General features: G+C 33.3%; 1 protein-coding gene across 2 annotated transcripts in view; it reads right to left on the reverse strand.

The window, feature by feature from the left end:
- Nucleotides 1-8,421: 8,421 nt before the first annotated feature.
- Nucleotides 8,422-14,905, reverse strand: part of LOC138333388 (lachesin-like) — a 110,354-nt gene continuing 103,870 nt past the window's right edge. Inside the window, exons 5-8 of one of the 2 annotated variants that reach the window (XM_069281733.1) lie at nucleotides 13,881-14,174; nucleotides 11,604-11,651; nucleotides 10,287-10,313; nucleotides 8,422-8,596 (exon numbers count right to left, since the gene is read on the reverse strand). In XM_069281733.1, the coding sequence (XP_069137834.1) occupies nucleotides 8,481-8,596; nucleotides 10,287-10,313; nucleotides 11,604-11,651; nucleotides 13,881-14,174 (485 nt within the window). In that variant the 3' untranslated portion in view covers nucleotides 8,422-8,480. The remainder of the gene's footprint in view (nucleotides 8,597-10,286; nucleotides 10,314-11,603; nucleotides 11,652-13,880; nucleotides 14,175-14,905) is intronic. The other variant, XM_069281735.1, reaches the window with a different exon arrangement.

Raw genomic sequence — 14,905 nt, forward strand, 5'->3', positions numbered from 1 at the left:
AAAATGACATACGGTTAAATGTTGTTATGTTGGTAATTGGCGGATTAAGATACGCTACACGACCTGTGTGCTACAGATACATTACTAAATAAATCATAACTTAATATTCCCACAATTCAAATGCAATTGTTAGATATTTACTATTTCTTTTGACGCTAACATGCATCCTCATATTCCCAATTCCCTTTACGTTGCATCGTACTATACTTACATAATATACTGGATTTCTCAATGATACAAATTTCATAGGCCGTTTAGTACATTTACTTTTGAGAAGAGTTGATTCTCCGTGGCCTGGTGATAAAACTGCTCGATACCATTTTAATTTGATATATAGCGTCTCCACTTATCATCGATGCCTTGCAATCTAATTCACACAGTGACATCCACAATCTTACGTTACATGCATAACAAGGTTTCCGAGAGTACGAACAATTATTTGTCATTCGATTACGTTTTATTCGAAATACCTACATCACTGTTGTAGCTCATTTAAAGAAGTTAAATGAGGTTGCATGATACGGCGTACATTAATTTGAATTACATGACATGTGACTTGATCTTTATTTACCACATTACCTTTTGTATTAATGCAATATCACTTGTGATAAGTAAAAGATCCATACCAATGCTATCACGACGTATGCAATTTCAATATTTTACGCATGATTCTCCACACACTTCGATTATTGTTTAAATCTATTGTCAGAGTGTAACTCATACGCCAGGTTTGGCTCTGAGTTACTTATTGTGTGCCTTTTTAACTAACTTGACTGAATACAATTGGAAATATTTGCTTGATTTTTTTTCGTTGTCTATGTGAACAGAATTTTTGAAGACTTTCATATGAATTTCTTAGATACATGCTTTTTGATGTTGTGTGTACTACGATGATATGCTTTTGCAAGATGCATGTTATTTATATGAAGGATGTGCATTACTAACCTACAATTCTGTAGCATTTGGTTTATCGTTGTTGACTTACAGTTGAATGTCATAAACATATTTTCTGTTTTGGGCATGTGTATGCAGAAATCATTTAAGCTCATACTGGTGATGTATGTATCTATTCCACGTGCACAAATTTTAATATTTTGATATGCATCTCATTTGTTAAAATAAATACATGGTATACAAGTACGTCATTGCCAATAACATTTGTCTTTGTGCATTGAGTATAACGAGAAGTGTGAATTTCCTTGCTTTAATTTCTAAGTTACGCTTGTATTTTTTTCATTATTTTCGAAATGGTGTTTTAAAGCTGTATATCATTTGATAAACAGAATAATGCAGTATTTTTTACAAATAACACAAATAAATATTCCAAACACAAATGTTACATTTTCTAGTTTAAATCAATTAAAAATAATGGAGATATTTAATTTCTTAATCTTTAATTATAATACAAATGGGCGAAACTGCACTCAAACATCTATGGACAATAACACATCCTAATATGGAAGTGGCGTGCGCATGTACCGCAGTTTTAGTCTTTTTTAAGGTCAAATGAAATTCTCGTTTTCCATGCGGGTTCCTAACATAAAAGTTTAGTACCAGTAGAAGATACTCACAATCAGGAACCTAGTGTTTGATTGATCTCCCAAACTTCACTCTGTACAAATGTTATTTCCTTTTGACTTCTTTCGAGCTAAGTAAAGGGCATATGCAACTTTTTTTCAGTTCAAGGTTATGACACCTGTGATATGTCATGCATAATGTAGCGGTATAAGAAATGCTGATCAGTTTGCTTGTTTTTGTTATCCCTTTCTCACAAAACTAGTCTCTAACATCAGGGTACCACTTTAGTAATGTTAGATGGTGTTACATGGCATTACATCATATTATCCTAATTGCTATCATTGTGATTAAATTTAAGCGTTGATGTCACTATTTTTTTTTTAAATTTCGACGGGGTATGAATTAAATCTTGTTTACAAACTGTATGAATCCGCGTAGCGATTTTTCAAAAAACCTTTGAAAACAAATTGTTATTAATTTTCCAAACTACTTTATAAAACAAATTCAATTACACGCACGATTCCATTGATTTCCATTAGGATATTTTTTTCCAAATTAATTTGCAACGTCAATGTTTCTAATGTGACGTCACGATAACCTCATTCTTGGATTTTTTTCATAGTTGTATGAAAAGAAGATTCGGCCAATCAGAAGGCCAGCTTTAGTATGAAAACAAAGCAAAATTAATTATTATTAGGTGGAAATCAAATCGAAAAATGTGAATGAATTATGCAGTGTAATTTGTCTAAACCAGATATCGCCAGGACCAGCATATTTAGTAGTTAGTTTTCTAGAGTATAATGTCTTAATTACTATAAACTAAATGTCATTCATGAGTTGAAAAAAACTGTAGTGGGATAAAAAGTAACGATCAGTTATCTATGTTTGTTAATGAATTATAACGCATATATGTTTTTTGCTTATTTGGATTAAAAAAGAACCACCAGATATCAATATATTGGTGCATCACCCTTTCCGAACTCTACTTATGGTCTGGCGTGATATATGATGGTGTGTAAAAGATCCGTGTCTGCTGGTTATATAAGTAATATAAAACAGGGAGTGCCGTCCTTAGACAGCGCCCTTTTTACACTGATCTCTCATCATGCTATTTATATTTCGGCCTTCATATTTCTTCTGAACAAGTTCTTGCAATATCAGTGACCTGGTAGGTATATAATACATTATACATTGCTATACCCCTATAAAATAGTCCCTATATAAACTCTATTGCCAAAAATGCCAATAAATGAACTGTTCCGTCGAGCGGTCCAAAGAACTGTTAAAATCGACTGTTAAAATGTATGTGCTGTTGGACCGGAGTCTCTCATCATGCTATTTATATTTCGGCCTTCATATTTCTTCTGAACAAATTCTTACAATATCAGTGACCTGGTAGGTATATAATACATTATACATTGCTATACCCCTATAAAATAGTCCCTATATAAACTCTATTGCCAAAAATGCCAATAAATGAACTGTTCCGTCGAGCGGTCCAAAGAACTGTTAAAATCGACTGTTAAAATGTATGTGCTGTTGGACCGGAGTCTCTCATCATGCTATTTATATTTCGGCCTTCATATTTCTTCTGAACAAATTCTTACAATATCAGTGACCTGGTAGGTATATAATACATTATACATTGCTATACCCCTATAAAATAGTCCCTATATAAACTCTATTGCCAAAAATGCCAATAAGTGAATTGTTTCGTCGAGCGGTCCAAATAACTGTTAAAGTCGACTGTAAAAATGTATGTGCTGTTGGACCGGAGTGACGTCACACCTAAAATTCGTGACTTCAATGCATTGTTTTGAGTTAATGGGTATAACAAAACAGTTATCGACTGGGTTTTCGAGCAACAGATGATTTGTTGGACCCTCACACAAACTGTTACCCGAGGCCGAATTCGGTTCGGCCTCGGGCAACAGTTTGTCTTCGGGTTCAACAAATCATCTGTTGCCCTCAATTCCATTTAACAACTTATATTGCTATTCAAAACATATTATTCAAGGACATTTCCAAGTGACGAGTAATTGCATCATTATTTTTTTTGTAAACAATCCATTATATTCCTTTGTTAGACTTAAGAAGTTCTTATGGAGGCCAGGTGTAAATCGGGCAACTCCAAGCCCTGTAAACATTAATACCATAGCCAGTTTAAAACTCTACTCCACTCTGGATACTTTATTCTGCTTGACAAGTTATATGTTAATGTTTATTCTTTTATTTTTCTAGAAGAAGGAATTCGTTGAAAAAATATAATAGCCTGTGTTCTTTTATATTTAAACAAAAGAGTATATTAATTAAAGAGGGTATCTAGAATGCCGAAATTATGATAACAAAGTAGTAGAGGGATTGATATCTGGTAGCCAATCCATGACACATGCGCACATTAATTCTGTACCAGCGTTTTCAAAAAATAAATCGTAGACCATTCACAGTTTAATTATACTCAAAAGACATGACTATAATATATGCAGATGGATTGTTAAATCAGTTCACATTGCATACTTTACGATATCCCCGTCGAGTTGTCTCTCTTCTCCTTGCCACTCTGAACTTGATGAAGAGTCTGTTGTCGATGTATTCTTCACTTCATGCGGTAGTTAATCATTGAAAAACTCAAATGGTTGCAACTAGCTACACTTATGTTTTTTTTTAATATAAAGTCTATTCTTTGTCTTAAAAACAAATCGATCGTTCTACGTCGTTCTACTGAATATTTCCATCCGTCAACCTTTTCCCTTTTCTATCCAATACTAATTGTTTTGATGACAAATTATGTAATATATCAATTGCACGTTGCAAAGCAATTTTTTTTCTTGTTTAAAATGTCTCTAGATCATTGATATCTTAAAATTGATTCAAATGTTATATATACCCTCTGATGCTGATTTATACGGTATATATACATGTGTGTGTGTCTATTACCTCTGAGGAGTTGTGGTTTTAAGCTTGTTTTACAATGTATAATCTTCAACAAATGACAACAACTGATATATATTATTTACAATATCAAACTGTCAATTTATGGATGTGATCTTTGAATAATAAAATATTTTGATTTCAATGTTGTATCCAGAAACCAAACAAGACCATAATTATCTTTCCGAGGTCAAACCAAAGTAAACAAATAGTCTTGTGACCTATGCTTCACATCAAGGACTGTTTAAATCATGTTTAAGGCCCCCTCTGGGAACAAAAATGCTTATATAGGCCAACATATCGGGATATTCTTATAACACTGTTTAAAAATCTTTTACAGTTTATTTGACATAGAATGCGGTCAAAGGAAAGCAGTAATAATTATTTGATTAATGCTTCTAAAACTTCAAAATACGTAGAAGGAGGATTTACATGATAAATATGTATTATAACCAACACTTTACCGAAATGGCAGTTCTGTCGTCACGTGAACTAATCCATAGGCGGAATGGAACCGAAGATGATTTGCCGGTGAAGACCGCTTAACAGGTAATATCCCCACTTACGACATTGATGAGAGAAGAAAGGCTGGATGGGTTTTTCACTGCAAACTTGTATCAGAATTTACTTTATAAGGGTGACTCCAATAAAAAGCAACATCTTCAGTATACAGGCAGAGTCCCTGTAATCTTACTATAAATTCTAATAATACTTCGACAAGCATTAATCCAATTGCTCTAGTAACATATTTCTTCACTTGAAAATGTAATGACTATGCTGATGTGCTCTAGTTTCACGTTAAAGGTTCCATGAAGTACCGCTGTTAACATTCCGTTCTCACTTGGGATTGTCTCCACATTTTGTATATATCTATATAACATGTCCGTTCAAAGAAATAAAGAGTGCTGTATCTTTGGTTAGAGCTGGGATATGATTAGGTCGTGTCTAGGCTCTCATTTGGTTGATATGTCGATTCCATGGTATAGGTAGTGGATCCTGGTGCAGAATAATCATTTATTCTCATTTCGTATTGGTTTGACTGTACTATATATACATTATGTTTTTCTTGAGCATTTTCTTTATGGATGGTCTAACAGTAGCGGATCGTAGATGTAATATCTTGATATTATCAGAAATATCCTTTTGGTAAGCTTGACAACAAGCGATTATTCACATGCGATATGAAAGTACCTTCATTATTACATTCCTTCGTTTTCATTTCTTTTACTTTTATGATGATTGAAATGCATAACCACGACTTGTAAATTCACAAAATAGAGAAATTGTTTCTGTTCACCTTTTCATCTACATCAATAGTCATTAAAGTGTCTTAATTTGACTTGTAAAATACTTATAAAATCTAGATGAACTATTTAATACATATACATGTATGTGGTATTACAACAGATTATTTTATAGCATAGTATATACGTACATGAAGTACATGAGCTTGTATATTAATGTGATGTTTTTAAGAAAATGAAACTTCTTTTCTGTTCGTGATTTAGCCTTCGTTGTCATTTTCAGTAAATCTACCTGCAGCTAACATACCTTCAATTTGAAGAAGACTGTTGTTCTTTGTGTTACATTACTTATGGATTTAAATTATTTTGTTTGAAATAATAATTTTACTAACATATGCATTATTTTGGAGAAACCGAAAACCAATATTGTTTTTATCATATCATTTCACCCTTTTGAAAGGTGTGTTCATCTTTTACAGTCCCTTTAATGCTTTCTGGATATTTTTTGTCAATCTTTAAATAAGCTTCAAAAAGGAAATCCGGGAAAATTGGTTTTGGTTAATGTGGAATAAAATATTGCAGCATTTCGTAGTTAATACTCCTAGCAATCCATTTCCAGTTTTAAATTAGAGTAAAACAAGTGTATAAAATAATTTTGCATGCTGAGTGTTATGATAATATTTCGAAATTATTGATTTCCATGGTAACAAAATGTTGTCTCTGGTTTAACCATTTAAACTGAACAATCCATATCAATGTGATCAAAAATAATCCCTATCAGTTATTCTTTAAATCATTATTTTGTCAATAACTGTTCAGTTCCTATATTTGTATATAATCAAGATTTTTAGAATATTTCTTATCAATATCAGTACTAAACTGATTCATTTAATGACAGTGTCAATTTTCGCGTGCGGACGAAAACAGGACTCCCATTCATCACTATATGTATTACTACGCCAAGTCTAGGCTGCATTTAGTCTCTCATATTGCAGATCATGATTAATGAGAATCTGTATGTAAAATGTAAATAAACAGCAAAAAATGTACATGAACCTTAACACCCAAATCTTATCAATATTAAGAGCATGGGCGGATTTTACAACCTCACCTTTATACTTTGCTTAAATGATTTTTGTCTCATTTTTGTTTTCAAAAGTATCAAAGCGTTTGTGTCCAATTGACTTTTTTATTTCCTAAGTCATTAAATGCGTTCCTTCATTATTGTCTGTAGACAGTCGATCTATCATTGCTTGATGTTTGGTAAATATATTTGTTAAGCTTTCACATGATCTTCCACAACCTTATCGCGTCAGGGATGACGGTATATCTACCCATAATGTCCGTCTGCAGCGGCATTGTATTAAGTTTCAAGACGCAGTAATGTTACAGAGAACACATCTTCCATCAGAGTGGTTCTGTATATAGACGTCCGTTCAATGAACAGTCAATTGTGAGGAAATACCATCCTATATTATAAAAAACTAGGGGCAACTTGTCTATCTTCAATGACCAGTCCCTTGTCATAAAATACCATCCTGTATAATATAAAACAAGGGGCAAATTGTCTATCTTCAATGACCAGTCCCTTGTGATGAAATACCATCCTGTATTATATATAAAAGCAAGGGGCAAATTGTCTATCATATCTAATCAGAATGTATCAAATGCCTATTGCGTTGATATTGATGATATATATGTTTTCTAATTTTGATGTTTGAGGAATCATTTCTCATCGTCTACATAACACCAAACCATTTTTTATATTTGAAAAACCCACTTAATTATATTCTTGAGTGTTTGAAATTTTATTTTATATGTAATAGACGTAATTGTATAAATTTAACATGTTAATCCAGTTTAGTTATCAATAATAACCTTCAGTATCAGACATAATTGGATTTTTCCAGGCAGAAAAATATCAATTGTTTTCATCCAATTAGTTTTACCGTTTCTAACGCAGATCATAGCTTATCAATTTTTTTTTTTCAACGGGGCAACTATCTGCTGTCTTAAAAGAGGAATCTTGAATAGTTTAATTCACTTAATATAGCAAAACTATCTTTGTTAGTGATATCATGTTTACAATCACTATAAAATCATTTTATATTATACTTTCCACAAAGGTTATACAGATTTTATTCACAATAAAAAACAACAACTTGTGTTTGTACGACTGGTTACCCGCGAGAGGTGTAAACTTACATGAGGGTCCGTGGTTTCTTCCTGTTCCTGTGCTTCATTGCCTCCTTATAGTAGGATGCCTGTGCTAAGTAATACTTTTCTTACATATGTATATCAAAATTCAGATTTTGTAAATTGATTTTGTAGCTGCATCTACTTATTCCATTTTTTCGCATACTAAAGAGTTATATTCACTAGTGGGTAGATATCGATTGCGATATCATGTGTTTTTCTAGTGTTACGTCATATTGTGCTCAGAGAGAAAGACATCCATTAGATCGCAAAATAATGCCGTAACTATCGAAACATAATGTACCTCTTGGCAAGGACGATAACTCCGTGATATAAAAAAGACGGAATTGAGATGAAGATGAATACTTTCAACTTATCATCTTACAAGTTTGAATGATCTTACATATGTTGTAAATGTATTTGTAGTATACTCAAAACAATTTTATCACGTAAGCAATCTACGCGACATCTTGTAATAAAAAACAGTATTGAAATTTAAGTAAAATATAAAATTTATTACACATAATCTGCATAGTATTAATTGATAAGAGAGAAAAATAACGATTTATTTGACAACAACAAATAATTGGATCACGTTGAAGTAAGAATATATAACGTCCATGGAATTGTACATATGGGTAATAAAACAAATAGAGATGATGATGCTGCCGATGAATAACCATTAGTAGATTCTGTCTCCACTGTCTCTGTAACGAGATAAACACACGTGAATCAGGACATACACACACACACATATGTACTAAGTTCTCTGCTATTAAAATGTCAGTTGCACCATTTGTATTAAGTTCTAATGATCTCAAATATATTATCCAGAAAGAATCTATTGAACAACAATTGAAATTCTGCCTGTGCTGTGGTAAATCGCCGATGTGCATGTTGTAATAGTCAATATTGTGTCAAATTTAATGAGATATAATCAGTATTTAAAACGCCACCATATATGGCAACAAAGAATGAGTCATTATTGTATATTTCTTGCGCGGAGGAAAATGTAATGGTAAAAATGACCAACGAATTCACACGCTGAAGATGCGTGACAATTTAAAAGTATTTTACATTTTCTTATCACGGAGTTTATCTCCATCACAAACTTGCTTTTAGCAATAAAATGAACTTAAGAAATATTGGCTTGTTGGGCGGTATTTTTGTCGCCAGCATGTTAATTTTTGACAATTGTCTTTGATAGAAATCGACTAACTAAATCCATTTAAATATGAATTCAGAGAATAGAATTAAACGGGATCTTCCTTTATAATTTCAGTAGGAATAATGAGTTATTGTTCATTCTTACAGACACAGGACAAAGACGAAATGAAACCAGAAGAATCATCTTAATAAAGCCTTTCCTCCCACGCGAATTGCAGTTTTATTGCATGCCAGCGTAACCTAAACAACTCCATTACTGTGTATTGAAACATTTCTTCCACATAATTAGGCCCGATACCAGTTATAGAGTGTGTACGAGACATCCTCAGACACTTTAATACCCCGGGGGACGGGCCGTGGAGTACCCTATCATCCCTACCGTGTAGCTACATAACTGTAAATTCGCTTAAGAATGTATCAGAAGATGGATCGCTTGCACAACTGAAGCCTATAGGCTTTTAACGAATATTTGTTTCGGATGCCATATACTTATCTCCATTTGTCATCGTATAAACAGATTTGGCAGAGGCAGGTTGATCGTATTATCTCACTGTATCAACAATAGACAGTTATCACAAACGGTATTCGTTTTCAACCGGTATTCGTGCTTTTTTTTCTGATTGTTGAATCAATGCTTATTTACATGAATTGGATAGTACCAAGCGTGAGTGAAATATACAGTAAGTTCTAGCAACTCAAACAGATGTGGACGGTGCCCATCTTTCGAATTTTTTCAGCTATCAGAGATTGATCTATACCGATTAAACACATACATGTTTAATTGCTTTTCTTTTCTCTACATTAAGTAATTTATGTCTTGTTAACTTGAATGGTAGAAATAAAAATTGTAATATAATAGATATTAGTATATCAATTCGGTATATTTACATAGACTATAAAGGCCAGTGTCAAGACCAGATATGTAAAGCCATGTTAGAGGGACTCTTTTGTATCTATGTGTCTTTTTAAGGTTTTTATAAACCATAAATCTAGCTGAACACGTTTAAATCACTACTCTGGCGCATGTTTGTAAACGTAACATAATTAAGTATATATATATTTATCATGGATAATCACATATCTATGATAAGACAACACTTGGTTTATAAGCATTGGGAGCTTGGCAGACAATGAGAACGAAACTACATCAACGAGTGTTCAGGGATGCATATCCCTGTGATGTAGTTGTACATAGGAGGTAAACCTTTAACCATTGACTATTGTACTCACCACTCCTCCTTATAATAGATGATTTAGCTGGAAAAAAAAGATGAAACATATTTAGATCGATAACACATTAACACGGACGGTGTAAATAATATACATGCTCAAATATGAGATGTTGTCGAAGTTCCAAGGTTGGACAGGAAATTTTAATTGTGTAATTAGTGTTACATAAAAAGAAACTGGCGAAATAATTGTTTTTAAAATGACATTCTGACATTATAAACAATCTTCTAAGAACTAGCATGAGTACTAAATGAAAAATGAAATGCAATATAGATACAAGAATAGTATTCATTTCCATTGAGATTACTAAATGATAACTATTATCAAACAAGATTCAGGTTTATAAATGAATACCAAACATTCATGCATAAAAAATGTGCTAAGATCCAAATGCATACAACCAAGAGTTTGTCATCCATGCCACTTTAAATGTGGAACTTTGCGATTAGATCTTTAATGCGATGTTTTGAAAATAATGAAATATGTTGGTTTGATAGTATTGGTATTAATTTTTTCCTCTCAATATGTATTTTATTTTAATGTGATATTTTTCATATTTGGTTTTTTTTTCATTTAATAAAATGCATACACCAAAAGAATGTGTTCTTGTGCAATCGGGAATTATTTTTTATTGGTGACAATTTGTGAAGCTTATAAAGATTATAGTAGTATCCTTCTGGCCCAAAAATTTATTTATGATAAAACCTTTAAAATGGCAATTGTGCATAATTCCCATGTAATCAAAATGGAAAAGCTGCCGAATACTTTACTGTTCTTTATTTCTAGGCACATGGAAAACTGAAGCGTTATACATTAATTACAGGAAGAAACAAGACGAGACGACATAGATATTTGGCATATCGGTATCATGCAAGGATCAAAAGGAAGCCGACCACACTCATAATTTATTTGCTTATGTAGCAATTGATGTAGAGTTTCGTTAAGATAATTCTTGGACGCAGTAGTACAAGTGTGATTGGCGTGGCTGTGAACTTCCAGGCAATAATCTCTAGCTAGTAATTTGTCCCAAACCAAATAACCCTTTTGCCAAAAACGATAGTTAAAATTATATTTTCAAATAAAAACCAGCATGATTGTACTTTAAACCTTTAATCAAAGTCAAGTTAATCATTTTGTTACATCATCTTTGTTTCGTGTTTAATTAATCGACGTTTAACCAAGGGATATGATTACCCCTTGATATTGAACGCAGACCGCCCAATGCTAGCAACGTGATTAAAGCCTCATGATACAGGGGAGCCCATGGGACGACAAGTGAGGACAACATAAAGTGGGGATAAAAGACACGATGTTTACCACCGGGTGGTTGGGTAGGATCTATCAGCTCCCCGTGCTTGTCAGGCTCTGCAATGATTGGCCAAGTTTCACAAATTCAAAAATAAAGTTATGCCGAGTGACACATTTCAAAATACGAAACACATCACGTTATTGACAATTTCACAAATGCAACACAAAAAAAAAAATGGTTAAAGTCAGCAAAAGATATTGACATGGGTTTGTTTATATTTTCGATAGGTAATAGCAGCATTTCGTTTAAATATATAACATATCACTAGAAACAAAAGGGCATATGCATACAAGTTTGATAATAACGTAGTAAAAACTAAACAATGACCTCAAAGTTCATTATGTACAGTTAATTTCAATTCAGTGCATTATTTCTAACAATAGATTGATTATAGGCCTTAGAAAACAAATTGATGAATCATAACAGTTATAATTATATGTACATTAGTAATATTTATCATCAACTATGTTCTGGAAATGAATTAGTGTTATTATCACACAAACGCTGCATAAGATAATTAATACAATTGTATTGAAGCAATCAATATTAAAAATAATGCGTTATACATTGGACCAGAAAATTATTTTACACGTGTAACTCACATGCAGAAACGTTGTCAGGAAAAATCACAAGGGTAAACAGACTGTAATAAGCCATATCATTGATCACAAATGAATAAGGAAAACACAATGACGGTGGAAATATTTCTCAAAACCGAAGGGTAAGTGTAATGCTCGATAATTAGTTAACTTCCTAATTAGGGATTATTAAGTCTGGCATACGGGAATGTATTAGGTACCCAGTATCAAATGTAATGAATATAGAGTTTCCTGATCACCATGCTCAGCAGACAGTTTGGTAGACAATTGTGCATCATGTGTCCATGCAGACAGATTACCATTGAATATAATACTATCATATTACACGGTCTGACGTCATATCGTCCACAATTTCATCATGCATCTATTTCATGCTGTCCATAAGAAGCACAACTAGATGTCGTTGATTATCCATTGCTCTAAATCTAATGGCCTCATTCGAATGATACGTGCGTCTGTTTGATTTTGAAAATAAAGAATATTATGGAATATCTCCAACTAAGTAAATTCTCATTATATGCGACAAAAATATTATTCAACGATTCATTTTGAAGAAAAACGAAAATGCGTGGTCAAAGCTGCTTCCATTGTTTGTTTTCCATGTTCCATAGCTATTGTGCGTACGTAAACATCGTTTGCAGCTTAACGAAATTACAAAGAACGCTTCCTGCAAAACCTAAAGCTTCATCACTAATCAAATAACACAAGCCTTTACCACTTCAATAAGGCCAGGGAATCAACAGTCTTTCTCATTCTCCCAGTAAACGGACTAATTTAATAACCCTCCATCTGGAGACGAGGCTAGCTTTCCTTTGTTTTTCTATAACCAATTATGCAGAATGTCCCCGGTTTTCAAAGAAAACAATATTTTCAAAGGAATGCCAACACTTTCCCAGAATTGCCCTTTGCTCCTGACCAACTGTTGCCAACATCGGTATCATTGTTGGCGTCATGTCTGCTTTAGTTTGTTGCGGAATTTATCTCAGAGAACAATTTACGCCCGCTTTGCAAAGAACGTAAACGTGTGATCCTAAGTTTTTGTAATTGTAGATCCAGCTATTTGATACTATGCCATTTTTATATTGTTGAAAATAAAATCATCACGATACACTATATACGTAGTATTACGCTTTGTTCGGTCAACATATATCATTGTCATGCGGTCGTTCCAGCGTAAAATTAACATACGTGATGCATGAAATAAGTTTGTAAAAATAAGATTAGCATTGAACAAGTGTAACCGAAAATCAATTAAAGTGTGTAAACATTTGATAAACGGAACGTTTACCATTAGATACAATGTTGTCGCCAAGATACATGCTAGAAATACCATTTATAGCCTAATTTTGAACAGCAGTCCCGGTATTAAGTATCACAGAGTTATCTACACTTGAGGACAACCACAGGCTGTTACGTCACGACTTTATGTGCAAACTCATCCTAGTATATAACACCCACAGACAGCACGGCGAACAGTCAATAGCTATCCGGAAGGAAAGATAACTCTGCTCATATTTAAAACCGGAACACAATCTCTCTCCACGATAAAACCATCACCTACATCACGACAAAATCCTTACATGCAAAGCAAGAATTCCAACAACCGATACACAGACCTCCATGCATCTACTTGTACGAGACATATTATCTATCTAGTTAAGTCCCTTTGATAAACGTCATACTCACCACTGAGGACGTTGACCAGTGTACTTGTAATATGGAGGTCGGAGGTTCTACACACATATTTCCCGGCATCCTCCAGTTTCACATTATTAACAGTCAATACACTGTATATAAGTTTATCTATCAATGACACGAATTTCGTTATACTGATATGTTGGTCATTATCATTTTGTAAAATTTCGTGTCCATCTTTAAACCAGTCTAAATCGTCATTAGGGAAATCGTCTGTGGTAGCGTTACACATGAGGTATATTTTGTTGCCTATCTCTACGTACTGGGATCCGGTGATTAAAATTTCTGAAACGATATACAAAACGACTGACAGTCTACTAAAATCAGGTATACTTAACCCTATATAGAAAACCATGCAAACAAATCAAGATATTGACATAATACGCATTATAGCTTATGTTATCGTCATTGTCATCCATAACGTATGATTAAAGATATGTTTCAGGCCACAAAAAACAACATCCAGTAGATAACGCTCATGTAATCGCTTATTAGTGGTATTTGTTATAAATGTTAAACGTTTCAGTTGTATCTAAATGTCGGTATTTTAATTTTTAATGCTGACTTTCAAATTATGCTGCATTGGTAGACATTGTAACAGTTTTGCAGACTGTCACGCCGTATCTGATTTCCTAGAAAATTGTGAGCATGAAACGCTGCTTGCAAAAATTTATCCTTACCAGATAGGTACAGCTAAGATATCTATATCAAGTATCATGATATGAGAATGACCGAGACAATAGCGTATTTGTTAACAAAAAGCAATTTTACTACACTCTAGAGAGTCACGGCATCATGACATATAGGATAGATGTCTGGATCGAGACTGTGCCATCTTATTACTGAAACTCCATTAGTTCTTAGAAAAACAGCAATCCTGATTAAGATAAGAAACACGATACCGGCTAAGCAGTGTCATGTTCGATGTGGACCTTGATGTAATAGTCAAGGCATACAGAGTCATTTCAAGCATATCGCTTCACTGTAGTCGTGAAACTCCGAAATCAGTTTTGACA

The sequence above is a fragment of the Argopecten irradians genome, chromosome 10 (assembly GCF_041381155.1).
Source record: "Argopecten irradians isolate NY chromosome 10, Ai_NY, whole genome shotgun sequence".
NCBI lineage: Eukaryota > Metazoa > Mollusca > Bivalvia > Pectinida > Pectinidae > Argopecten > Argopecten irradians.